The following is a 25,648-nucleotide window of genomic DNA, read 5'->3' on the forward strand; positions in this document are numbered from 1 at the left end:
GCCGGGCCGGGGCTGGTGAGGGCTTTGTTGTAGTAACGGCCGCGATGGCGGCGCGGCCGGCCCTGCCCGACTCGGTGCTGGTGCAGGTGCTGGCGCTGCTGCCGCTGCGGGACCGGCTGCGAGCGGCCAGGTAGGGTCTGGCCGGGCGGGAGCGGCCGGCTGCCGCCTCCCCGCCGCGGCGCTGACGGCCATCGCCTCCCGCAGGGTGTGCCGGCGGTGGCAGCAGCTGGCGCAGGACCGAGCGGTCTGGACACATGTGGATCTGAGCCCTCACCGGGTACGGGCCGCCCGTCCGCACCGGGACCGGGGCGGGGAGAGAGCCGCGGTGGGCGGGAGGGATGGGGGAGGCGACATCACCCCACTGTGCACTGACACTGACTGCGGGGTGAGATCACCCCGCTGCGGGCAGGACCTGGGGGGACGGGGGTGCCCTTCCCCAGCCGTGCCTGGAGCCGGGCCCTCTCTCCCGCAGATCAGCCGCCGCACGCTGTGGCACCTGGTGCGGCACCGCCTCCCCGACAGCCTGAGCACGCTGCGGATGCGGGGCGCGCCTCGCTCCGGCGGCAAGCAGCGGCTCCTCTCGCCGGCACTGCTGGCTGCCCTTCGGAAGCGCTGCCCCCAGCTCCATCGGCTGTGCCTGACCGAGACCGACCTCCGCCATGTCCCGTACGAGAGCATGCCCGCCTCTGTCACCACGCTGGAGCTGAGCCTCTGCGACATCCCCGACGCCTGGTTCTGCGTGTCCCCTTCGGTGCCGCCGCCACAGGTACAACACCTCGCTATCCACAGCATTCCCACCTTTTCTGACCATCATCTTCTTGACATTTCCTCACAGAACCACTTGAAGACGCTGAGCCTTTGCGGCACCTACGGCGTCACTGATATGGGGATCCAAGCGGCAGCTCCGCACCTGGAGGAGCTGGAACGCCTGACCCTGCGGCACTGCATCATTGGCGATGCTGCCATGGTGTTCATCGGGCGGCACATGAAGCAGCTCCGCTACCTGGAAATCAGCAACGCCTACTTCCTGACAAACAGGGGGCTGGTGGCTATCGTGACACTGGAGCACCTGGAGACACTGTGCCTTGACCTCTATGATTTGGTCTCCCTTGGTACTGTTATCGCTTTGCTGCAAGTGCTGCCTCGCCTGAACCACCTCAAATTAGGTGGAACTTGCTTTGAAGATGAACTCCTCGGTAAAATCCAGGAGAATTTTCCACATTGCACCATATCTCACACTCTGTGACCACCTGAAGTTCCTTAGTACACCTGAAGAGCACTCCCTTTTTTTTTTTTTTTTTTTTTGGAAAAGCCTATTTTCCTGTAGCTTTGGGACAGAATTCCCATTGGCTGTAAAATACGACATTTTTTCACATAAATATGTTGAAGAGCTTGTAATGTAAATAAGTTTTTAAACAAGCTTTTGGTAGGATTCCTCCCTCTGTGTTTTCCATGGATCAGAGGAATAGGAAGGCTGGGAAGCACACTCAGCCTTTGGGAAGCCCACTGACCAAAACCTGACTGGTGATGACAAGTTTAAGCTCTGTCTGCTCCTCTTTCTCCACTGCCGAGGATTAGGCAGCAGCTTAAGGAGTGCAGAATTCAAGAAGTGAAGTGAAGCACCCTTCTGTCACGGAAAAAACACACCTGGCAGCCAAACCCTCACAAAATTCCTTCTCCTTTCCTTCAAATTCAGATTTTCAACTCACTTGTCAGACTGGCCATGAAGATTCCTGAACACCTGGTCCCAAGGGCCAGACATCCCCTTTGCCCCCAGGCTTACCTCTGGGTTTTCCTGGTAACATCCACATTTTCTCATCACCTTTTATTGTCTGTGTTCACATCCTCTTCCTCCTCCATCCCCCAATATCCTAACACCAGATAACCACCTCAATTTTATGTTGTTATTCTAAATTTTTTGTCAATGTTTTTAGGCAAATATTGTATTTATTTTAAAAAACTTGCAAGCTTTTAGCCTTCATTTGAATCCTTGTTTTTAGGACTTGTTTTTTTTTTTTTTATTAACCTGCTTCAGCATCTCTCCTGCCCCTTAGGACAGCTTTCCTTGTGACAAGAGCATCCCACAGGAAACAGAGCAGGACAACTAATGAATGCCTCAGTCGAGCCTTTTCTGCCCTGTTTTCATCCCAAACACCCCCTGCCCTCCATTCAGCTGCAGCACATGCAATAAACCTTTAGGTCCAGGATGGCAGTGACCCTCCCTGTGGTGAAATCCTCATTGCTGTCAGGTGGCCTTTGTGCCCTTACCTCTTTTTTGTTCCTAGACCCAGTCTCAGGGTAGCTTCAGGGCAAATATCCAAAGGTAAAACGTTCCAGCTCTGCTTTGGAAAGCATCCCAAGGCTGCTGACTTAGTAACTACCACTCTGTGTTTATCCCAGACATGGAGATTAACACTGGTGGAATCAGCCTTATTAAAACCTCCAGCATTCCCTGTTCCAGCTCTCTGAGGTGGGGAGGGGCAGTAGAACAGGAAAAGGGGAAATCAATAACAGCAAAAATCCATCAGTCAGTCAAGGCACAGTGAGAGGCAGCAAGAACCTCAATGTTCTCCTGATCTTTGCAGCAGGATCTTTGCAATCCCGATGGCACAACAACAGAATTTAATATCCCCACAGTCACAACATGCCAGTTTTCCATTCACTGACTGCTAAACAGGGAACATCAATTACAAATTGATATGGTGCAAAGTGGAGTGGTTTAGGTTTGGAAGCAGGGGGGGGGGAGCTGTAAATATGGAATTACCACGGGCAAATTAGGGGAACAAACAACTGAAAGGTTTTTAATCAGCAGTTCTGGTTCTGCTCACCCTCCCCACATACCTGCCTGAAGCTCTTTGGAGGGCTGTTCTTGACCTTTATTTCTGTTGATTTCCAAACTCAAGGGGTTTCTACTCAGTTCATCTCCATTTCATCTTTTGCTGACTTGAGCATTTCTTCCCCCAGCCCTACTTTCTCAGTGTCCATGTACACATCATTACATCAAAGCCCAAATGTTCTTAAAAACACACAATAAATGAGTTTAGCTCAGAGACAGCTAAACCTTCACCAAAGCCAAGACAAAATTGGTTTTGGCCAGCAACAGCTTTCTCAGCTGGCACTTTTGTAAGCTACACTTTTGCCCGTGGTTTTCAAGTTTGTAGCTGGACTCCATGGGAGAGAAAAAATTTATTAGCACAGAGAAATTGGTTTTGAGTGTGGTGCAAATAGGAGTTTGTTCTTGGAAGGGGAAAGTCAGTGAAATCTTTCTGTTCTGACACAGATTATTTGAGAGCAGTGACGTTTTGAACTTGGATCTGCAATTTGGGTGGTTTAGAGCTAGAAAAGGTGAATTTCCTTCTTTTGCAAGTGCACACCGCCATCGTGTGGCGCGCTTTGTGAGCGCTGACAGCGCCCAGGTAAAAATCACACCCTCTCTGTCCCGGCACTGTTATTGTGGGAGCAGTTGGTGTAGGGGATCCTGAATCTTCGAGGCTGAAAGAATGTCATCCTTGCATATCGCTGGGAAGGAATCGTCTCACTGTTGGCTGGGCAGTTTGTAGGCTGCAAAAAAAAAAAAAATTCCAGCACGGCCTCTTTCGCCTCTAGAACCTTTTCTGGGATATGAACTGCTGAACATTCTTAGTTTTGTAACTGGACTCTGTGAGGCTGCAAGGGGAAAGAGAAGATCAGTGCTTACTTTTTGTTTTAAGACCTACAGTAAAAGAAGCACTACTGGACATGTTAAGTTTTGAAGCTGGGTTTTGGAGAGTGAAAGTATGTGATGGTACATGGGGCTGAGCAGGAAAATTCATGACTCCTGAGTGTGGTTGCTTTTCACAGGATGTTAGTTAAATGTTGAGATAGCATCAGCCTGCTGAACCACTGCTGGTCTGCAGCATCAGGTGCAATATTGTAGTTTTCTTCTCAGCTTTCTACCACAATATTTGCTGCATCTCAGAGTCTAAAGATAAACAGAATTGTTTCAGTATGAGTCTTGAATGGGAACCTGTGCCAGCACAGACAGTGTTCACTGACCTTTCCCCTTATAACCAGAATTTGGAAGGTAATTGTGGCAGTCACTCTCCTCTTGCAGCCTTTAAACCATGGTGCTCTGCAGGTGAATTCTCAGCCTTATGTAGCATCACACAGTCTGAAATGTCAGTTTACTGTGGTGCAGAACAGTGTCTCTGCACAGAAGCACCCCAGCACATTGCACTTGTGGAGGTGCAAATCAAATGTCCAGCATGGGCTCCTGGATAGGAATTACAGCTAATTTCCACAGCAGGAAAGCTCACAGCCCCAGTGTTTCAGGTACAGATGAGAGGCAGCCCAGGGGAGCTCAAGGCCAGTGGGACCCCCATGTCCTGGCAGCTTCTGTTTGGGAGCAATTCTTGGTACTAAAAAGTGCTACTAGTAGATTACAGCATAACACAAAGTGCAGGATATCAAGGTACCTATATTAAAACTAGCAAAAGAAACAATATTGATTAGGAGTCAAATGTAACTGACCACGAAATGATGATAATGTACACAGATTCCTTGCACTTAACCTTCAGGGGAGTAACTGCAAAGCAGGCAGCCCTGGTCATAGGAGAAACTCTGCACAATTCCAGAAAAAGTACAGAAAATTTCTGCTTTGTCAAAGTTTGGTGCAGCTTTTATAAAGTGAGGTGTCTGTCAATCAGATATCCGGCTTTATCTTCCAGATGCCAGACCAGTCTTAACCCTATGGCACCAAAATAACTCAATACAAGACAGCATGTCCTGTTTGAGATATCTGATCAGTTAACAAGCAACAGATAAGCTCTTGTGTGGGGTGAGAGAGGTGGAATCTCACTGTCAGCCCTGGGTGCCTGGCTGTGAAGGAAGGAAAGCCCCAGTGTCTGTGGGGCAGCTGAGAGGCCACCCCCAGGAAGCCAAGGCCAGTGAGACCTGTCAGTCGGGCAGCTTTTGTCTGGGAGTAATGCTCGGGTGTTCAGTTTTGGGAGGTGGAATCTCAATTTCAGCCAAAGAAGCCTGGCTATGGAAGACTGTTTCGGTGCTCCAGTGTCTGTGGGCAGCTGAGAGCACTGCCATGGCCCTGCCTGTACTAACCCTGGGAGGCTGAGCCTGCCCCTCACCACCCCTGGCCCTGCCCATCAATCACTCTGAGTGGATGCCTCTACATGTCAACTACTCTTAGTACCGCCTGTCAATCCATCTCCTGGGCTGATCCCGCCTGTCAATCACTTTTAGTCCTGCCTGTCAATCACTGACAGACTAATGCCAGGCTTATAGCCCTTCACGCCAACATAGCCCTCAGGGAGCCCAAGACAGCCCACACAGCCCTCACAGCGCAGAGCTCTCGCAGCCTCCACAACCCCCACAGATCCCCCCGCCCTCATCGCCCTCTCAGCTCCCCCAGCCCCCAGAGCCCTCACGACCCCCGCGCACGCGCCCTGCGCCCCACGCTCCCTGGCGCACGCGCGCCGCTCTCCCCGGCTTGCGGCCGCGTGTTCTGCCGTGCCCCGGATGTGGCCCCTGCCCGGGAAAATGGCGGCGCCGGGGTGGGCGGAGGGAGCGCTGTAGCGCCCGATGCCGTCCCCGCCATGGCGGACCTGGGCCGGCAGCTGCACGAGTACCTCGCGCAGTCCAAGGCCGCTGCTGCCGCCACCGGCCCCAGCGCGGTCCCCGCAGCGCCGGCGGCCGGCGGCTCGCAGGAGGAGGCGAGGGACGGCGGCGGGCTGCGGGCCTGGCTGGGGGCGCTGAACCCGTTCCCGCCGGGCAGTGCCCCGGGCGCCACGGTGTGGCCTTGGACGGGAGAGGAGGACCCGTGGCTGCCGGGGCTGTCGCGCTGGCAGCGGCTGGCGGGCAGCGGGCTGTGCGTGCTTCTGGCCGCGCTGTGCTTCGGGCTGGCCGGGCTGTGCGTGCCGCTGCTGCTGCTGCGCGCCCGCAAGTTCGCGCTGCTCTGGTCGCTGGGCTCGCTCTGCGCGCTGGGCGCCGCCGCGCTGCTCCGCGGGCCCGCCCGCCTGGTGCGGGAGCCCGGCCGCGGGGCGCTGCTCTACCTCGGCGCGCTCTTCGGGACGCTGTACGCCGCGCTGGCGCTGCGCAGCACCGCGCTCACCGCGCTGGGCGCCGCCGCGCAGCTCGGCATCGCCGCCACCGCGCTCCTGGCCGCGCTGCCCGGAGGTGCCGCCGGCCTGCGCCGCCTGGCCGGGCTGCTCCGCGCCGCCGTGTGCGGCCGAGGCAAGGCGGCGCTGCCGCTGTGAGCCCGGCGCGCCGGGGCGGAGCGGCCGCGGCCCCGCGGGAGTCCCTCGCGCACGGACCCGGATCGCCAGCCGACTCCCAGACCGGGGACGCCGCTTCTCTTCGTCTCCTCCGCGTCCCGGCACGTTTCCCTCGCCAGCGCTCGAGGAGCAGCAGCAGCGGGGCTGGCAGCCCGGAGCGGCCCCGGTGACTCGGAGCTGCAGTGTGCGGTGTCAGCCTGCCGAGCCGCCCCCGGACTCGGTATCTGCCTCACCGCGCTGCCAGCTCCGTAGCCACGGCTTGGCACCGCTCCACCTCTCGGTGGGGAGCTGGCAGCGTCCCGCTCGTTCCCCGGCCCGGGGCCGTGTGGCGGCTGCGGCGGCGGCTGCGGAGCGCGGTCGGAGCCCATGCGGCGGCGTTGAGGACTGAGGAGCGGCTGAGGTGCGCAAGGCTGACGGATGCTGAAACACGAAGATGATTTAGCAAAACGCGATCGAGGCTAGGGGAGAACATTGAAAAATTAACTGGTATTACCTCATTTTGTGCTGACCCCTACACTATGAACACATACTGGTTTTGCTGTCACCTCAGACTAGTGGTGAATACGAAGACTGTGGCCACTGAACTGCATTTCTCTCTATAAAGCAGCTTTAAAATAACCATCCAGTAAGTGAAACAAACTTTCCTGGGGCTGTGGGTGACAAACACTGCCCATAATTATAAGGGGAGGGGGTGTTCCTGCATGATGATGAGAGGATGCAAAGTGCTGATGTTGGGTAACAGCATTGGCGTTTGCAGGTACTGCTGTAAGGGACCAATTTGGGCTTTAAAGCGGGAGCTTCAGCTGTTACAACTTCATTTTTGTGTATAGATATTGCTCTCTGAACTTGGGCAGGAGTTGCTTACTTGTCCCAGCCTGACCTTCAAAAATAGATTTGCCAGTAACTGGAGCTCTGCTTCAGAAACTGAGCTGCCTTAGAGGTGCTGAATTAGGCTGACAGAGCTGGCTGCTCCTGCTTGGGCCGGGCACTGGACCCGTGCAAGGAAATGGGACCCGGGGCCTCACTGCACAGAGCCCCCAGGGAGTTCTCACTGAGCATTTGTGCCTCGTGGAGAAATAAAGCCACTGCAATACTTACCTGCTATCACTATTTAGTTTTAACAGATTTACCAAATACTTTTCTGAATTAAACTGAAATTGTTAAAGGGGGTGCTTAAGTGTACATTTTAATAAAAATATTTGTGTGCAATTGTCAGTATAGACATTTCACTAATTTTTTTTCCATTAAGAATGTATATCAGAGCTATCAGAATAGCATTAAATTAGCTCTCTTGTTTTTACAATTTTTAAATTACAGTATATAAAATTAATTTAATTTCTAACAGCAGTGTAAAATTAAATCTGAGACAACCTCTGAACTAACAGGTAGAGCATAAGAGTCTGTGTGCAGCACTGGTAAAATAACATGACCTGAGGAATACAGAAGTATAATCCCATTAAATAACTGTGCCCATTTCCCAGTAATAGTGGGTCATGGTATCACAGAATGGGAAGCTATTTCTGTATCTTCTGCTATGCTGTTACCTTTTAAGATTCTGTAGAAACTACATCTAATAATCAAATTTTCTTAGGACTATTTGAGCATATGATTGTGAAATATTCAAAACTCCATTTAAAAAGCTGTCCCTTGAAGAGCATTACTTAAGCACCACAGTTGTTTAAGGAATTAGACAATCATCAGAGGAAATATAAGTTGTCTAGATAAAGCTGAGTTTTCTCTTGTTAGATACACTTTACCTTGTTTTGGTAGAGGACTGTGGTTTAATTAAAGCCTAAAGCTCATCCTCTAACTCATATGGTCTTAGACCTCAGCCCCTTAAACATAAATTTGCCTTGCAAAATAAAAAAAAAGAGGGCAAGCTTTCCTCTTTGCCAGTGATTAAATAATTAGTATTTCTCATGAAGACTTCAGGACAAATCCCAACTCCCAGACCAACACCCAAAGTGCCCAAAGTCCTTCAGATAGAGCTGAACAGCATTTTTTCTCAAGGGAAAACTGTCATATCTGATGCATCTCAGTTGTTTCTAGATAATTCCTTATAGACCATTCTGTCTCTCCTGACCCCTATGACAAGGATTTTATAGGCTAATGATCAGTTACAATTTTCAAATGTGATTTGGTACACTAGAAATTAAAAACCAAGTAAAAAGTGACTGACTGAACCAAGAGAACAGCAGTTAAGCATCTGTGCTTTGGTGTCTTTGAGGAAGATGGGACATCAGGACTTGAGCCAGTCTTTGGTAACCCTGCCTATGAGAAGATGCAGCAGCTCTGTGTGTTACTGGGCTGCAGGAGCCTCCAGAACTGCCTCATCCTGATTGTAGCCTCAAATTCAAGGCAGGAGAGAGGGAAGCCTGGTAGTGCTTTTTCATTATATGCTCTACTTTCAATACAGGATCTTCCTGAGGGGTACCTGTACAATAAGTACTTAGGTGATAACATTTTCACTGAGGCTTTAGGTGCTAAAGGAGCCTTCTGATAGCACAGTGGCTGGAGATGATTAATAGGAATGATTTATGGGGAAAACAAACTCATGGTTGGTAAGCAGCTTTATTATGAAATGTGGGAAATAGGAATAACTCCTCTCATTTCCCTCCTTTACTAAAACCAAGTAACAATATCCTAAAGAAAAAGACACTTAAAAAACCTTATTATTGAAGTGATGAATTGCACTTCAGCAATTACTGCACCAGACTCTGCTGAACACCCATAGCTTTAAACAGTGTGTCACACAGCTGCTGTAAAACATGCCAATCAAGCTGCTAAACTTTGTCTCAGTTTCTGTAAACAGATGCTGTTCTGAACAAAAATCTGTGGCTTGCTAGGTGAAGTGCAGAATGCCAATCTTTGCTGTGATGTCTGTCTTAGGATCCAGGTTATGTAACTCACGCTATGTCTTTGACAACTTGTTCTAAACACTGTTCCACTCTTTTCTGTTTCAGGATGGCAGACAAGCAAGCAGTGGTGATTGCCTGCATTTTGGAATTTTGACCTCAGCACCATTGCAGACAGCTGTGGCTAAAGGTGAAAATGAAACTTCTCTGTACATGATAAACCAAAGCCCTAGGAATCATCTCTCAGTATTTTAACTGGCTGAGATTTCAGGAGGTAGTGCTGTTGCTCCATCTGAAACACAAGTTTGCCTAAATACAACCCTCTGTAGTAATAGGTGAGTAAAGAATCACACACTGTTGATTTTTTTTGGTTAATTTTTGCGCAAATTACATTTTGTATTCATACAAAACCAACGTAACTCTTTGACAAACTGTACATATAGAAACAAGTTTCTGTCTGGAGGTGAACTGAAATCTGTGGAGATCCTCCATGTTCCACAACACTTAAAAGAAATTCCAGCTCTTGACAAAAACAAAAAAGTGAGGGGAATGGGAGTGGAAAGAACAAAACAAAGGTAGCTACAATATTGCAGCTAGAGGCAAATGACTGGTTCAGGAAAAGAAAGACCCTTGTTAGGAACTAATGCACATTCAGTTATCCCAGTTAAGAATCCAGGTTCGTGGCATTGCAGGTGAGTCCAGAGTAGCAGTCTATTTAAATATTGTCCCACAAGGACTGGGCATGACCCAGTCAAAGCCTCTTCTATCGGCCTCGGCCGCCCCGAGATCCTCCTCTCCGGGACTGGCCAGAGTTCATGTTATTTCCTCTTCCCCAGTTGCTGCTGCTCCTTCCTCCACGAGAAGGGTTATTGCCTGCCCCAGGGCCTCCACCAAAGGCTTCCTCCCTGTGGAATCCATCGTGGTGGTCTCCATCTAGAGAACTGGACCTCCCAGATTTCGGCGCTCTCTGTGAAGGTCCCGAATTTCCTCGTCCTGCAAAGGAAGCACAGCCAGGTACTGGTGTGAGTTTGAGCTGAGTCTCTTCTCAGACATGCCAGACACTGAGCTGCTTCTCCTGTGGTGCCATCATTCATAAACCAGCTGCAGCTGAGACCTGCAGTTTTATGCCTCCTCCCTCAGTACAATTTTCTTACACAGATTTAGTGTCTCCATTACAGTTCAGAAAGTGGACAACAATCAATTTGTTGGGAATTAAAGGAGCTTGTATTTGATACTGTCAGCAGGCACTGAAATGAAGTCAGAATAATGATAGCTTTTCCTCCAAACTGCCAGTTCTTGTGCTAACAATGTGGTTCTCTCCATGTTTTCATTGCAAAATACTTTTTTTTAATCCTAAACAAAGACATTGCACTGTTGACAAATTGAGACAGTTGAGGCTGATGGTGAAGATCATGAGTAACATTACTGTTTTGTTCAATTTTTTGCTAAAAGTAATAGAAAAATGCTTTATATTACTACTAACCTGGAACAAAAAGTACTCAAGCTCTTACTGCCAGGAATGGAATGTTCTAATTCTCACAGAACAGAATTTTCTAATTCTCACGTACCTTTTGCTTTTGATATGTTTGCTATGAACAACAAAAAACCCCAACCCAATTCATTAGCCTATAATAAGCAGCAGTATTTTGAGAAAACAAAATCAGTTGTAACTTTGTTTAAGGACACATACTACAGCTAAATTCAGGTATTTTTGCTGCACTTTAGCAAGAGTGATTTTTGTTGACTGGATGGTTCCATGTAAAACAGTCACCAAATTGTTTCACAGAAACATTCATGAAGTTTTAATCTCAAAAGACTTTCCCAATACAACTGAAGGTGACACAGACCACATATGAAGAATTGTTCATGGTTTGTTTATCAGGCTTTCTGCCATCATTCTAAACTTTCTTTAGCACATTATGAATTAATTACACACTTGTGCCTGGAAAACAATTGTTTTGACTTTAACAAAGAATCTGACAGAGTTACCACAATCATTACTGAAGCTGGAAAAGGAATCCTTACAGATTTGATAGATGCTGGCTAAATTGAGAACTGCAGCATGTGATAGGGAAGGAAAAATAATGATAGAGAAGTTTTATCAGCAGAAGTTTTATCAGAGAAGTTTTATCAACCTGGGAACAGAGTCTATGCAGAGGAGGAGTGACAGGCAGTTAAAACTGAATGAGCTCTCACAGTGGGGAGAGAAGGGGGCTGGGATTCAGTGTTCAGTGGCATCAGAGACAAAGCTGTGCAGTCTAACAGCAACAAATCCAGCTGCAGGCTGCCAGCTCAGCAGCCAAATGAGAAGGATGTTTGTCACTGATCACTACCTGACAGTGGGTAGTCAATGTGAGGACATTAAAGTATTTACACAAGAGAACAGAAGCCCTGAGATCTGTAAGAAATAGGATCAAGAACTGGTGTGATGCTAACAGCACTGACTCCAAAAGAATGTGTTCTGTGGGTTACAGAAACATGGGACCACTTAGAGGGAACTACAACACCAGGAACTGTGAGGAAAGAATGGAGAAAGTGGAACAAGTACAAGAGAACTGTAGAAATGCATGGTTACACCACATCTTAAACAGTGTGTGCAATTCCTAGTTACCTCATTTAATTTAGAAAAGGATAATTTCAAACTCAAAATAGCGCATACAGAGTAACAAGGATAGTGAAAGAGAACAATTTCTAGAAAGAAGAAAGAAATCAGAGCTCTGACTTGGAGAAGAGCTGGTTCAGGCTGGAAGTGGTGGAGTTCAGTGCAATCAGAAGTGGCATTCAGTAATAATAGGAACCAACATTCATTACCACACAAGACATCAAATTAAATTAGTGAATGATATTAGTGAATGATAAGTATAGATCAAGAGAAAAACAATTTCCCTCTTTTTCTTTTAAAGCATTGTCTGCTTCAATTAAGTTTTTGAAGTCTGTCCATGGATGTTGTGTATATCAAAAGTTTAGATGATTCTTACACAAAAGGTAACTGGAAAGCCATTAAATATAAAAATAATGTTTTAGTAAGTGAGATCTTCAGAGGTTTAGAGAGCACTTCAGGGACATATCACTCCAGGCTCAATGTTCTTAAATTTGAGTTAAAGAATAACATCACAAGCATTAATATTAATAAACAACTATTCTGAAGATGAGAGAAAAATGCTCTTAATGAGTTTTCCAGCTGGAGTAACAGGGAATCAAAAACCAACTACTTTTCAACAGGGTAATAAAGAAGAGGATTCTGCAGTGCTGGAGACAAGATTTGGATTTGGATGTTTGAAAATCCCTCTGTTCTTATGTTCCTGTAAGACTGGTCTGTAACTTCCCAGCTGGTAACATCAGATATTTACCAGCTCAGCTTTATCCCCTCTGAACAGAGAAGTTCTGGATACACTTAATACTGAAAATACATTCCAGTGTTACATAAGGGTTGCAATCAAAGGGGCTTTTTACCTTTGCCCCTCTCCTCTGGAGGGCCACCTGGAGCATCCATGTCCCTGTGGTCAGAGGTTCCTGGTCCATCGTGCCAGGGACGTTTCCGTGGTGGCAGTGAGGCCATGTCCATGCCCTGGAGTGAGGAGGAACGTTCTCTGTTGGCTGGAGAGTGCCCATCATGAGGAGGGTGATCTGGACGAGGACCTGTGCATGAAAACACAAGATAAGTAATGTTTATTGCATCATTATTCTTTATTTTTGAAGGCAGCCACATAAATTTACAAACTACCCACACTGTTTGGCACACAGTTTGAAGTTAAAATTATGTAAAGCTTCTCCTCTGTCCCATTTTTAGTAAAAAAGCTAAAGGTAAAACATAAGCTAAAACATAACAAAATAAAGGTAAACCAGCTTTTAAAGATGATGGGAAAGAAAAATGTGGCATATAAAAAGTGTTCTTTCCAGTATAAGATACTTCCATGTATTTTAGAGACAATCACACCTTTATTTATTCATGTGTCATTTGTGCTTTGCTTTCTATGGTATTCTACAGCTCTGTCTTGCCCCATATGGGGCTGCCTTTAGTAACACAACTGCAAATACAAGCTGCCAGACATTGCAGCTGAAAAGATACCAACACAGAGAAAGATTACTGTTGGCATTAATAAAGATATTCTAAAAAACCCCCTGACATGTGATTCAGTCATCCAGAGGTGACAGTTGCCTGGGCAGTTCTGGACTGTACAAGAACACAACTGAAAATCAAGGCTTTGAGACCACAATCACTTTTATCCAATAAGCTGTATTTAGAGACAGTTAAATTCTGTATAGTTTTTTTTTCCTAAATGTAAAGACCAAACAACTGCATTTGGTTTTTCTCATGGTAAATTACTGGTAACAAATGTGAGGTACAGGAAAAATACATGATTTTTAAAATATATTTTTTTAAGTTATTATATTGTAGAAGTCTACAAACCTCACCAAATTTTTTACCTGGTTCTCTGTTTCCATCCCAGGAGTCTGGTTTCCTCCCTCCTTCGAAGCGTGGGAATTCATCTGGAGTAGGAAGCAAACCCTTCCGAGCTCCTGAGCAGTAAGAGAAGCAGGGGACAGGAGTGAGAAGAGACTCATGAAGAGATTATTCATGAAAATAATGTCACCTGCCCAAGAAGTGCCTTTCCTTCCTCATCCTTGTATTTCTGTGTGGAAGAACATTGCCCTTACCTCTCGGAGCACCTCGCCCTCGCCCCCGAGCACCATGGTCCCTTCCTCTGGAGTTTTCATCTGGAGAGTCAAAAGCATCATCTGGCCCAAAATCTTCAGGGCCAGGGAAGCCATCTCTGCCCCTGGGTCCCCGGCCCTCGTGCCTTGAGGGTCCTCCTCTTCGGAAGCTACGACAAAGAACAGGATACAAACGTGGCTTTTAGGCATAATTGAGGCAGTTTCATTATCAACTCATTTCTAAACTGTTTCACTTAATCCTACAGCACACACAGTTACTAGAACAGGATTTGTAGGTGAAAGTGCTCATTTCTGCCTTTGAGCACTTTGATAGTAAGCTTTGTAATCTTCCTCTCATATTTCGTTCCACTGATTATGTTGGTTTTTCATACAAGAAAAATATTATTAAACACAGTGCATTCATTTAATGAAAAGGTGGGAAAAACAATGAGTGATGATAGATACAAGGTGAGGTAAGGCAAGGCAAAGTGTGAGTTCCCCTTAACTCTTATGCTCTTACATTCCCCTTCCCTTTTTTCCTTTCCATTTCCATCATAAACTGAAAACATAGAAGCAATAAGAATCATGGCTATAACAAAACATTACAGGATCTCATTCCTATTAGTTCTATGATTCTTTTGCCAGACAATTCTGCTTTTCATTCCATTCTTCCAAGTTTACAATTCTAGCAAATGCATCTAGACTGCCCTTGGATCTGCAGGCACAGTGATGGCTGAACAGTGCACAGTGGCATTCTGCAACCTGAAGAGCAGTTTATTTAACTGCAGTAATGAATTTTGTGTTGCAAAATGTAATTATGGGCCTGAAATTGATAACTGCTGTCTAGTAAGTACCAAGGGCATCTTTCAGGAATTTGATTGGGTTCTGCACAGCACCTTAGCTGAGTACAGCTCCTCCAGCACTGCACTGGGGCCTGGGACAGCTCTTCAGAGAGGAGAATGGCTCTTGCTGAGCTGTCAGTGCCATGCCAGGTAAGCCTGCAGCTGGCTGTGTGAGTAACTGGCACTTCTGTTCCTGACACAAGCAGTTCAAACTCCTGGAGGGTTTGCACAGCTCAGCCCTGCCCTGTGAGGGTGTCACAGCCCTGTCTGTCCCAGCCTGGCTGAGGTGTTCGGTGGTGCAGGCACGCTGGTGTCCCCACCGTGCCACCCCACGCTACTCTGCCCCCCCTCAGTGACAGCACACGGTGTGGGGCTCTCCTTCCCAGTGACAGGTGCCTCCCACCTCCCCAGTGCTCCCAGTTCCACACTGGCTGAACTGGAAGCACACAGCATTCCCATGGTGTTGGCTGTGTGCAGCGTCCCCTTCCCCAGCTCATTAACGACACAGTGCATCCTATTACAAGCAAAACTTTAGATACTTTTATTTAGAATTTTAACAACATTAACCTTTTAATTACAAATTTAAATATTTTAACAGTAGTCATAACACAATACAATATTCTTCAACTTTTACATTGTTTTTAATAAAAAACAATAGGTCTGTCTCCACCTCCCAGAAAACAAACACAATACAGAGAGGAGGCTGCTGTGCCTGTACAGGTACAACAGTGGATGGAGGAGTGCTTTGTATGGACCATGAACCATTTACATTAACCTGGATGGTTTGGGAAAACAAACTCAACAGTTTCAGGTACAAATGGTTCAAATAATCACAGAGCAATATTGTTTAGCCTTGAAAGAGCACAGTCCTCTAGAGGTTTCTTAGAGGGCCTCCTGCTAATTTAATACTGATATGGTGTGATTCAACTTAGCTTGGAAATTACCAAGATTTTCAACACGAGGCCCCAGGGCTGCAGGAACAGGGCCTTTCCTATTTCAGGCAACTTATGGACACAGTTGAGTTTTGAAATCTACAAAACCTATGCCTGACACAGCCACAGCTCCTAATATTGTGTTATGGATATCCTTATTTGCCTTTCCATATCAGTCACACATAAAGCCCTGCCTTGCATCAGGTGCAGTTCCTGTTTGACTGCTCTCACATCTTCTTCCCCGAGGCCTAGGACCTTACTGTACACAACTACACACTGTGCAGATTAGCAGGCAGGAAGAGGCAGGTCTCTGCAGTAGAAGCATCATGTTGATAAAGAGTAAGAACAGGACAGGGATGAAAAGGATGGGAAATTAGAGAGAAACACACATACACACATTTGCCTCTCATGCTTGATCAAACCAGTTACAATCTCAATTTCAAACCAAGTCAGCTAAACGAGTGGTTGGGATTAAGTCCACCACAGCATCTGCAGTAAATGGCACCTAGTTCACCTTCATTCCAAGAAAATCATCAAATTTACAAGCACAGTGAGCCTCTTAGAGCCCTGTGCCATTTCACTTCAAACTTTCTGGGCAAACACTTGTACTCTGATAAATAGAATACTCTTAGTTCAAAAGTCAGATTTGCAGGTAACAAGGTTCTCGTTTCCCTTCCTTAAACTTTTTAAAAATCAGGATCATAATAAAATATTTGCCAGTCCCTAAGCATTTTCAATATAGGATCTGAAAAAATCTCTACTGAGCTTCTAAAAGTCTTGTCTGCTGTGTCTTTTAGAGTTCTGTGACGCAGACCATTGGACCACTGGACCATCCAACTGGATTTTCTCTGGCTTTACTTTTTAAAAATGGCTTTAATTGTTACCTTCTTTAAGTTACTGTTCATTTCTTTTCATACTCTTCACACAAAAGGAAGTTACATCTTACAGAGCTAGGTAGAAAATAGCTAAAAGAAGAGCTGTATAGATGCAAAGTAAAAGGAATGTAAGAAAATGATTAAAAAGGCAACTAAAACACACAAAATTCACATTATGGGGAGACCACAGCATATTTGTAACAAGCACATGTTCTTATACATAGAGAGTTGGTGGTCAGTGAGAGGCTTAGACCTTGGAGGCCAAATTTCATTTAATTAAACTAACATAAATCTGGAGCAATTTTGCTGATAATTAATTTCAGTGACAGCATTAATTCCTCCATATTTACATTGGTAACTAAAAGCAAATTTATCCCTTTGTGATTTATTCAGAGATTGTGAGCAATGGCAAGGACATTGCTGTAAATCAGATTATTTTTGAGTTCTTCGCTTGGCATTAAGAAATAAGTCAGAAAGAAATAAAATTTCTACAAGCAAATGCATGAAAAAATAGTCTCAACAGTCCAACAGATGCTGTAAGTCTGGCCCTTCTATGTGGCAGTCACATCACTGCTCCTGCTCCTTACAAGGGCATTGCATCTCATCCTACAGTCTCTACAGTCATGCTGTAGTTTGTGACTGGAGACAGAATCTCAAAATCCACTTCTAGTGTTCAAAAGTGTCATTTTAACCTTTAAGTCTCCTCTCAATTTTCATCAAAACGGTCTCAGGTCTTCATCCTGTGTCACTGGATCTTCTCTACAAACTTTCCCCCTTCTCTTTACTTACTGTTTAAAGACACGGAAGCTGCTGTGTACAATGACCATTTTTCAAGTTTTCTTCTATTACTGAATGATTTTTATGGACTCTACACTCAGGTATATTAGAGTTTTCATTTCCTTATTGGTTTCCAGTTTATAAATCTGAAACAGATAGACTCCTTAATGAAAAGGAAACCAGGAATAAAAGAGTTCCCTCCATTTACCCTTTAACCCAAGGAAGAGAAATGGATTTACTCTTACCTCTCGTCTCGCCTTCCTCGGAAGCGCGCGTCCTCGGGATCCCGCGGGTATCTGTCATCTGAAGGTCTCCTTCCTTCCCAAGCACCAGGAGGGCCCCGGTTGGAACCACCTCCTTCAAACTCCCTGTGATCAGGAGGGAAGGGAGGCCCAGGCCCGCCTCGTCTCCATTTCTCATCCTGCAAGGGCGGGCCTCCCCTCCCCTCGAACTCTCGTAGCCGATGGCCGAATCTCTTGTCAGGGTGGAAATCGTCGCGGAAGTCGTCGGGCCGCTCGAAGTCGTCGTGGAAGTCGGGGTGAGGTCCCCGCCTGTCGGGCATGCCCCTGGTGTCCCTGCCATCGCCCCAGTCCTGCCCCCCTCGGAACAGGCCCCTCTCGGGGCCGTGCTCGGGGCCGCCGCTGTTCTGCTCGTGCCGCCGCTCCGACAGCGGGCCCAGGTGATGGTTGGGTGGCCCGCGGGCGTCGCCTTGAGGGACGAGAAAAATCACAGCAGCTTTCTGTAACCATTTCTAACTCAATTCAGTTCATACAGTTCTAGAAAGCATATGGGATACCTTTCACATGAAACAATATTTCTGGGAAAATTTTTCCTGTATAGCCCAGCCCACATCTATGGAAGCTTTTCTCTCAGCCAAGGCCCTGGTCTGTGCTGCAGCCATTTCTCCCTGGGTGCACTGCACTGGGACAGCCCCTCTTTGAGGAGACTGACTCCCAGCAGAACAGACAAGATGTTAAATTACCTTTATTAAGACCAGGTCCTTGGTTGTGAGGGCCCAGGCGACCTTGTCCTCCTTGCTGGCCCAGGCCTGGTATCAGTGGAGGAGGACCTGGGTTCTGTCCATCCTGTGAGCATGGAAGAACAAAAGCCACATGAATTCCATGTATAAGTAATTAAAAATTTCTGTAGGAGTGCAAAATGCAAAACAATTTTCTTTCCATAAGGTCTGCATCTACACAGAAGCAGCTCATGTTCCAATGGCTTCAGCCTCAGTTTGCAGACATTCACATCAGTAATGCTTCAGTCACTGAGAAACAAAGCATTTCATAGGAAACAGCTTTGCAGCTATTCACATTTTATCTGTCACACCCAAAGATGATAAATCTCATCTTTTTCCTGAGTATGAATATTCTATAAGAATATTAAATTTATAGAGTATTTGATACAAACATTCTGTTCCTCTGGAGGAACAGAGGAATTTTCCTGAGGAAAATATGTAAATTTGTTTGAAAAATATCAGGTACTGATTTATAGGCTGGTAAAGAGCTTCACAGACCAAAGACTTCATCTGGAAATGAACAAAAAAGAGAAACTACATATACAAAAATAGGCATCAAGAATGAGGAATGAGGGGACAACAACAGGGCCAAAAGGGAACCTCTTCTCTAAACCTCTGTAAGTTTTTAACATGGAAATACATGAGTTTAATTTTTAACATGATGGCAAAGTTCATTTTTCTTCATTTTAGGATAAAAAAAAAGCAGAGGCAGTAGAGTGGGCAGAGTTTTGTGAGCTTTATGTGATCCCAAAGAAAAAAATAAAGTATATAAGTGGGTTTTGGTATATTTTTCTCATTTTTTTGTGAATTTTAAAGGATAAAATTATGATGTTTAAATTCAGCTGCTGTCACTGAGTCATGAATGATTTTGACAGGACCCGCTGTGGTGACATTGGTAGGAAAACTGTGTCTGGATGATGTTGTGGTTCTGCCTTTCAACAGCACAAGGCTGACAAAAAGTCATCACTTGGGGTTTGTGCTTGACTGGAACTGAACAGGACATGTACAGAATTTACACCACAGATAAAGAATCCAATCCAAATAAAAATATGAACCAGACAAAGCTGAATCCTGCAGGAGTGCAATAGAAAACCTTCCTATGCTGGCATGACCAAAAAGCCAATCTCCCCCAAACCCTTACCAGAAACACCTAAAAATGTCATTTTTCTCCTAGACATCTTTAGGCTTGGCCTTCACACTGACTTGTTAAAACTCTTTCAAACTGCAGTCTGGAAATACTGAAAGACCTGTACTCCAGCACACCACTGGGTCATAATTACACTGCTTAACTTCTTCTTGAATCAAACTTAAATAATTTTAATGCTCTAAATTTATTTTTGAGAAACACTACCTTTTTGTTTCTGGTTGCAAGGAAGCAGAAAGTTTATTTGTGCATTTACTCCATCTTATCTTGAAATATTGTTTTAAATTAAAAATTTAAATTCAGCTGCAATGTAGGTGATAAACACACAAAAACACACAAATATGTACCACAAACTTCTTATTTGCTTTGAGTAATTTTCTAAGAATGTTGGAAAAATAAAGAAAATAAAAGATTTTGCTTAATGCCCATTAAAAAAAAACCCTAAAATCCCCAAAAATACTTTCCTAGTGATGGAATGTTGAGTGGAGTCCAGAACAAATCCATCCTGACTAGGTAAGAGCCAGCTATCACAGTGACTCTGCTGTTCCTGAGCAAAACCTTCCTGGAGTTCCAGCATTTCCCATATATTTAGCAGATGCTTACTTAAAATAAATTTTATGGAACTTCTTCCCTGTATAGAAGTGTTTAAGCAAAGCAGCAGTTTTAGCACTCAGTAAATAACTGTCCTTAGCAGAAACCTTGATTACAAACAAGCCATGCTCTGCCAAGCTGGGAACACAGAGCCCTAACTCTGCCTTTTCAAGGGATTTCTGTTTCAAAATTCATTCCAGGCCTCAAACTGGGCTTGAGCTGGGAAATATGCAGAGTTTAGAAAGAGGCACTTTATTAAAAGCTGGAAATGGCCTTGTGCATCCCAGCAAATCCAGTGTACAGCCAGGGCAGGTAACAGTGATGTTTGATATGGAGATTAACCCTTGCAATTATCTGTAATTGTTCTGTGTTAATGTCACAAGCCCTTGATAAAGCAGATATTCACACACTTCTGCTACTGAAAAGGAAGACAAGATTTGTACAGGTTTACAGAAGAAAAAATCCAAATCCAGAAAACAAAACAAATTCAAGTCTATTGCTTTAAAAAATCACATATGGGGCCATTTTAAACAGGAACTATGCTGTATTCATATTACAAATAAGCAAAATGGAGCAAAACCTGACATTATGAATTTTAAAATATGTTAATTTTTAAAAGCCATTACCATACTAAAGGTGCACAAGGAAGGAAGAATGGGTTACAATACCTCACTGTGTCATTTTTTTAGTATCTGTAAAAACCTTTAAGATAGCAGTATTCAAAGAAAATAACCAGCCACCCATCAAAAGCACTCTAATGAATTCCAAAGTGTCAGTGGCAAGGGCAGGGCAATTATTCTCAAAGGAAAATGAGTTTCCCTGGGACAGCAATGAGAAACAACTCTGCTGGTTTAAGTTATATAGTTGGGGAACCAACACTCCTTTGGTAACTTGGGTACTTTTGAAATCTCAGCAGCAGTAGCACATTAACAGCCTCCTGGAGGGAATTCTTGATTTGTAAGGAAAAAATATTCAAATAAAGCCACAACTTGTGGGCTACTCTGCTTCAATCTGAAAAGGAATCTCTGAGCTAAAGCTCATTTGAATATTCAGCTCCTCATTGTGGTTGGTACTGGACTACACACCAAGTACTCTGCATGTCTAAAGCCTTGACTGAAACTATTGAGTGCAGGTCTAAAACAGACAATTCTGATTAAAAAACACCACACATTTTCTTCTTTCAATTAAGTATGGAGTTTTTTTCCCCAAACTTCCCTTTCAAAATTCACCCAGAACTGAAGACACTTGAGACAAAGAAAGAACTGGTGCTGTCCAGCCAGGAACTTATGGGAGGCAATAACCACTGAGAGCTCTGTGTGATGTGCACTAGAGCAGAAAATGGAAATGCTGTGTCCCTCTGTATCCCTCTGCACTTAGAGCCAACTGTTAAGTGCAACCAGAGCTAAGCTGGTTCCAGGTATGTCAGCATCAATGGCAAATCCACCCCATAGTTTGGATTAACTACTCTGGACAACTGAGAGTTGAAATACCTTGCTTTAATTAATACATATGACATTTCTTATGTTCAGTTTCTTGAAATTTGGCTCTTATTAGTGCTTGTCTGCTCCCAGTTAAATACCCCACTTAAGACAGTTCAGTTCAGTCTTGAAATTTAAAAAAAAAGAAAAAAAAAAGGAGTTTCTCTTAAGGCTACATATTTTCATAGCAGACTGATTTCTGTACTACTATTCCCAATAATCCTTTTCCACAATTACCTGTCATAGAATCATGAATACTTTGGGTTGGAAGTGACCTTAAAGATCACCTATTTCCAATTCTGCTGTTTCCAAGCTACAGAACCCTTTTTATCATCACCTCAATTTCCCTGAGACCTCAGTATTATGTTTAATACTTTTCTTATGTTGAGTTTCTTGAAATTTGGCTTTTATTAGTGCTTGTCTGCTCCAAATTAAATACCCCACTTAAGACAGTTCAGTGTCTTTAAATTAAAAAAAAAAAAGGGGGGTTTCTCTTAAGGTTACATATTTTCACAGCAGACTGGTTTCTGAACTACTATTCCAAATAATCCCTTACCACAGTTATGTCATAGAATCATGAATACTTTGGGTTGGAAGTGACCTTAAAGATCACCTATTTCCAATTCTGCCCTTTTTATTATCACCTCAATTTCCCTGAGACCTCAGTCCTGCTGGGAATACCCAGCCTCCATTCTCTCAGCTCCTGCTGTGCATTTCTCCTGCACACCCAGTTATCACTCCCACCTTCTGAGAACTCCCCTTGTTGCAGAGACCCCACGTACCTGATTGAAGGGGGGGCGAGGCCCATCCCCCAACAGAGGCGTTTTCTGCTGCTGGAAGGGCAGAGGGCCCTGGGAAGGGTGCGGCCCCCTCGAAGGGTTTGGCTGTCCCTGAGGTCCTTGCATGTTTCCTTGAGGCCCCACCATGGAGCCCTGTGGAGGTCCCTGCTGGCCCTGGGGACCTGGTGGCCCACGCATTTCTTGTGGCGGTCCCAGCATCGAACCTTGAGGCGGGGGTCCCTGAAGGCCCCGCATCTCCTGGGGACCATGTCCTAGTAAACCACTTTGCATATGAGGACCTCTCATTTCTTGTGGATGACCCATCATCATCCCTTGTGGATTAGGTCCCTGGTTATCTCTGGGTCCTGGTGGACCCTGCATCCCTCTTGGATTAAGTCCCATCAAAGGCCCTTGAGATATAGGGCCCTGCATGCCTTGGGATCCCGGAGCTCCTTGCATGCCGTGAGGAAGAGGTCCTTGCATTCCTCGTGGGCCAGGTGGGCCCTGCATTCCTTGACCTCCAGGGGGACCCTGAGGACCCAGGTGACCTTGTGGGCCAGGTGGGCCCTGTGGTCCTAAATGAGTCTGGGAGCCGGGCAGGCCCTGCGGTCCCAGGTGTCCCTGAGGGCCAGCACTGCCCTGTGGGCCTGGGGGCCCCATGGGCCCGTGAGGGCCCGGGTGTCTCTGCATTCCTTGATGTCCGTGTAAATCCTGAGGCCTTGGCATTCCTTGTGGAGGCCCCTGGGGGCCTGGAGGTCCCTGTGGTCCCATGAACCCTTGTGGACCTCCAGCTCCTTGGTGTAATGGACCTTGAGGTCCCATTTGTCCTTGGGGTCCCGGAGGTCTGAACTGTCCTTGTGGGCCAGGAGGTCCCATCTGAGGCATATTCATTGGCATCTGCTGAGGTGGAAGGGGCTGCTGAAAGCCTTGAGGCATCTGTGACATTGGGCCTTGCCCTGGGAAAGGCTGAGGTCCATGGAGAGATCCTCCTGGGGGTGGTGGCTGCACTTGCTCAGCTTGCTTTTGTGCAAGTCTCTCAATCTTCAGTTGCTGTCCAAAAACAAGAGACAGAAAATCAACTAAGCACAGAGGTGTATTATAACTAAAAATCAGAAAAAGTCATCCAATTTCACAGGAATTTAAGAATGCTTTCCTTGTAACTAACAGAAATCACCAACTGAAGAGAACCACTGGTAAAGTGAGATGTGGGGGCCTCACTGAGGGTTTCACATCATCACACATTAACTGCAATATCCTGTACAATTAGATGCCTTTTTGTAAAAAGTGAAAACAGCCAAACAGGTGAAATTGCTGCAGGAAGCTGCTCACTTTAGTGCTGAAGTCCAAATCTGTCACAGAAAGGACTGAAGCAAACTTATTAATCCCTGTGTTTCCACACATACATACCTCCAGGAGTTGTGGGTTTGTGTATTGAAGTGCTGCCATTTCCTGCTCAATCTCTGCCTGTGATTTCTTCTTCTCCTCCAGCTTAATATCCTCCTTTCTATCATTCAATGGCTCAGGTGGGGGAGGCAAAGGAACTTTATTTTGCATCCATGCCTATAAAGATCAGGAAACACAAGATTAATTCTGTAAAACAACATGTGTGCAACACATTGCTGCAATGAAAAGGATAAAGGATATGCTGAAATATTTTGTAGTATGGATACTTGAAAGTAAAAACAATGCTGAATAAAACTTCCTCATCTTATTTAATCCAATATTTTATGTTTAAATAGTAATTAAACTAGCTACTGTGGTACATTGCATGGGGTGTTGATACAGGAGAGCTGTAAAACCCAAAACATTTCAAAAGACACACACTTTTTGAAGCTGGGAAAAGAACAGGTTGTTCTGTTCACTCTGTATCAGGTATTTACCTGCTGAAACTGTGCTGGTATTGGTTTTGCATAGGGAACTTTTTTCTGTGGCACTTTCTTTTGGTCCTTTTGCATTACTTCCTCCATTCCCCAATCCAGTCCTGGGATTGTCATCTCAATGTCATTGGACTCATCTTTCCCTTTGGCACCAGGGAAACAAACAGTCAGAGCAATGCAGACTTACACAAAGATCCTTTATTTTTTTCACAGAGGTTTTCAGCTCATCCTTCTTTACATGGCAAATATGCACAACACAGAACTTTAGAAAAGAGTTGCCAAAGAATATGAAAAGAATGAAAAAGAAGTGCCACAGTATCTGGATTGCTCAGGAGAATACTTCTCCATAGTTCTTACTTACCCATCTGCTCCTGCTCCATAGCTATTTTCAGCTGTTCAGGTATTCCCATCCCAGGAATGACTGCCAGGCTGTTGGGCTCCAGATCATCTAGAGAAAAAAAAAAACAATAAATATTTATAATTGGAAAATATTTCTTTATATTACTACTTTATCCCTTTGGATTCTCACATGGTTTTACCATTAGTATCACATTCCAGTAGTAAATAGATATTTTACAACTGGTAGGTCACAATTTAGTTTCATGTATGAATTAGAGGATATTCAAAGAACTGCAAGTTCAGATTTATAAATACACCCTAAAAGGTCAAAAACTATGTCCTTTCAGGAAGATTATTTAGGGTAGAAGCTCAGTAAGAGAAGTTATTTAGGGTAGAAGCTTCTACTTAGGGTAGAAGCTCAGAAAAAGAAGTAGTAACTCATAACCAGTCCCATTTTTGTTATAATAAATCTATATATTTTAAAATTTAACTTGTATTAAAGTGCTGCACTTTAATACCCCCTCCTCCAAAAAGAAAAAAAACCCCACAAATAATAAAAAAATCTGAAGAAACAGATGCAACTACAGGTGGCTGAGGCACACCATTGAGCTGGGCAATGCTGAGCAGCCTAAAATTATTGGGATAAATCCTTAAGAGTAAAGTTTAAAGGTTTTAGTAGAACTCTTATTGCTTTTCCTGTTGCAGTTCAGGACTATGGAAGCCTTGAAAACAGATGAAGTTTTCAGAAAGAAAAGGAAACTGGAGATATTGCCAGAGGGAGAGCCAAACCTCCTTCCTGTGACTGACAGAGCAGCTCTTACCTCCTGGAGCTGTGGAAACAGAAGAAAACCCACTGTTGGAATGATGATCACTGATAACACAGGCAGTAAAATCATCCTTACAAAAAGGTATTTTTGCCCAAGTGGTCCCCAATGCTATAATTCTGCTTCCTCATCTTATCCAGAAGTGTTTCCTAATGACCTAGGCCTGTTCCTGACCCCAATCCTCCTCCTTCCCTATTGAGGAAAAATGCCTCACCATATTCCACCCCATCCTCTGACATCCCAGGCAGCAGGTTCAAGTTGTAACGATCTCGCATTTTATCTCCAGGCCGATTCCTAGTCCAAAACTTGCTGTCAAAAGGAAGTTACATGATCTCATTAAAGGGTCAAGAGCATGAACAGCTTTTAATCTAATTAGTTCTTTGATTTTTAGTGTA

The 25,648-nt window shown here is 45.2% G+C and overlaps 3 protein-coding genes and 1 long non-coding RNA gene across 6 annotated transcripts in view; 3 read left to right on the forward strand and 1 right to left on the reverse strand.

Annotated features, from left to right (window-relative positions):
* The first annotated feature begins 44 nt into the window (after positions 1 to 44).
* FBXL12 (F-box and leucine rich repeat protein 12) lies at positions 45 to 1,246 on the forward strand. The gene is made up of 3 exons (XM_059478895.1): positions 45 to 130; positions 205 to 277; positions 473 to 1,246. Exons 1-3 carry the CDS (start codon positions 45 to 47, stop codon positions 1,244 to 1,246), a joined length of 933 nt encoding a protein of 310 aa, XP_059334878.1.
* A 4,306-nt stretch (positions 1,247 to 5,552) lies between these two features.
* Positions 5,553 to 6,248, forward strand: SFT2D3 (SFT2 domain containing 3). Its single transcript, XM_059479653.1, has one exon. It carries the CDS (start codon positions 5,589 to 5,591, stop codon positions 6,246 to 6,248), a length of 660 nt encoding a protein of 219 aa, XP_059335636.1. The 5' UTR covers positions 5,553 to 5,588.
* Positions 6,249 to 6,377: 129 nt separating this feature from the next.
* Positions 6,378 to 12,580, forward strand: LOC132077787 (uncharacterized). Its single transcript, XR_009419112.1, has 4 exons — positions 6,378 to 6,891; positions 9,230 to 9,456; positions 9,958 to 10,135; positions 12,344 to 12,580. It is a non-coding gene; the product is annotated as an uncharacterized LOC132077787 (long non-coding RNA).
* The window catches only part of WDR33 (WD repeat domain 33), a 68,304-nt gene continuing 52,090 nt past the window's right edge, over positions 9,435 to 25,648 (reverse strand). For 2 of the 3 annotated variants that reach the window (XM_059479673.1, XM_059479672.1), the window contains exons 12-22: positions 25,468 to 25,562; positions 24,452 to 24,538; positions 24,094 to 24,233; positions 23,621 to 23,773; positions 22,217 to 23,263; positions 18,186 to 18,288; positions 17,449 to 17,911; positions 13,781 to 13,947; positions 13,550 to 13,642; positions 12,575 to 12,760; positions 9,435 to 10,114 (exon numbers count right to left, since the gene is read on the reverse strand). In XM_059479673.1, coding sequence (XP_059335656.1) covers positions 9,885 to 10,114; positions 12,575 to 12,760; positions 13,550 to 13,642; positions 13,781 to 13,947; positions 17,449 to 17,911; positions 18,186 to 18,288; positions 22,217 to 23,263; positions 23,621 to 23,773; positions 24,094 to 24,233; positions 24,452 to 24,538; positions 25,468 to 25,562 — 2,764 coding nt within the window. In that variant the 3' untranslated portion in view covers positions 9,435 to 9,884. Of the gene's footprint in view, positions 10,115 to 12,574; positions 12,761 to 13,549; positions 13,643 to 13,780; positions 13,948 to 17,448; positions 17,912 to 18,185; positions 18,289 to 22,216; positions 23,264 to 23,620; positions 23,774 to 24,093; positions 24,234 to 24,451; positions 24,539 to 25,467; positions 25,563 to 25,648 lie in introns of those variants that run through there. The other variant, XR_009419111.1, reaches the window with a different exon arrangement.

This window comes from Ammospiza nelsoni, chromosome 10 (genome assembly GCF_027579445.1).
Source record: "Ammospiza nelsoni isolate bAmmNel1 chromosome 10, bAmmNel1.pri, whole genome shotgun sequence".
NCBI classification, from domain to species: domain Eukaryota; kingdom Metazoa; phylum Chordata; class Aves; order Passeriformes; family Passerellidae; genus Ammospiza; species Ammospiza nelsoni.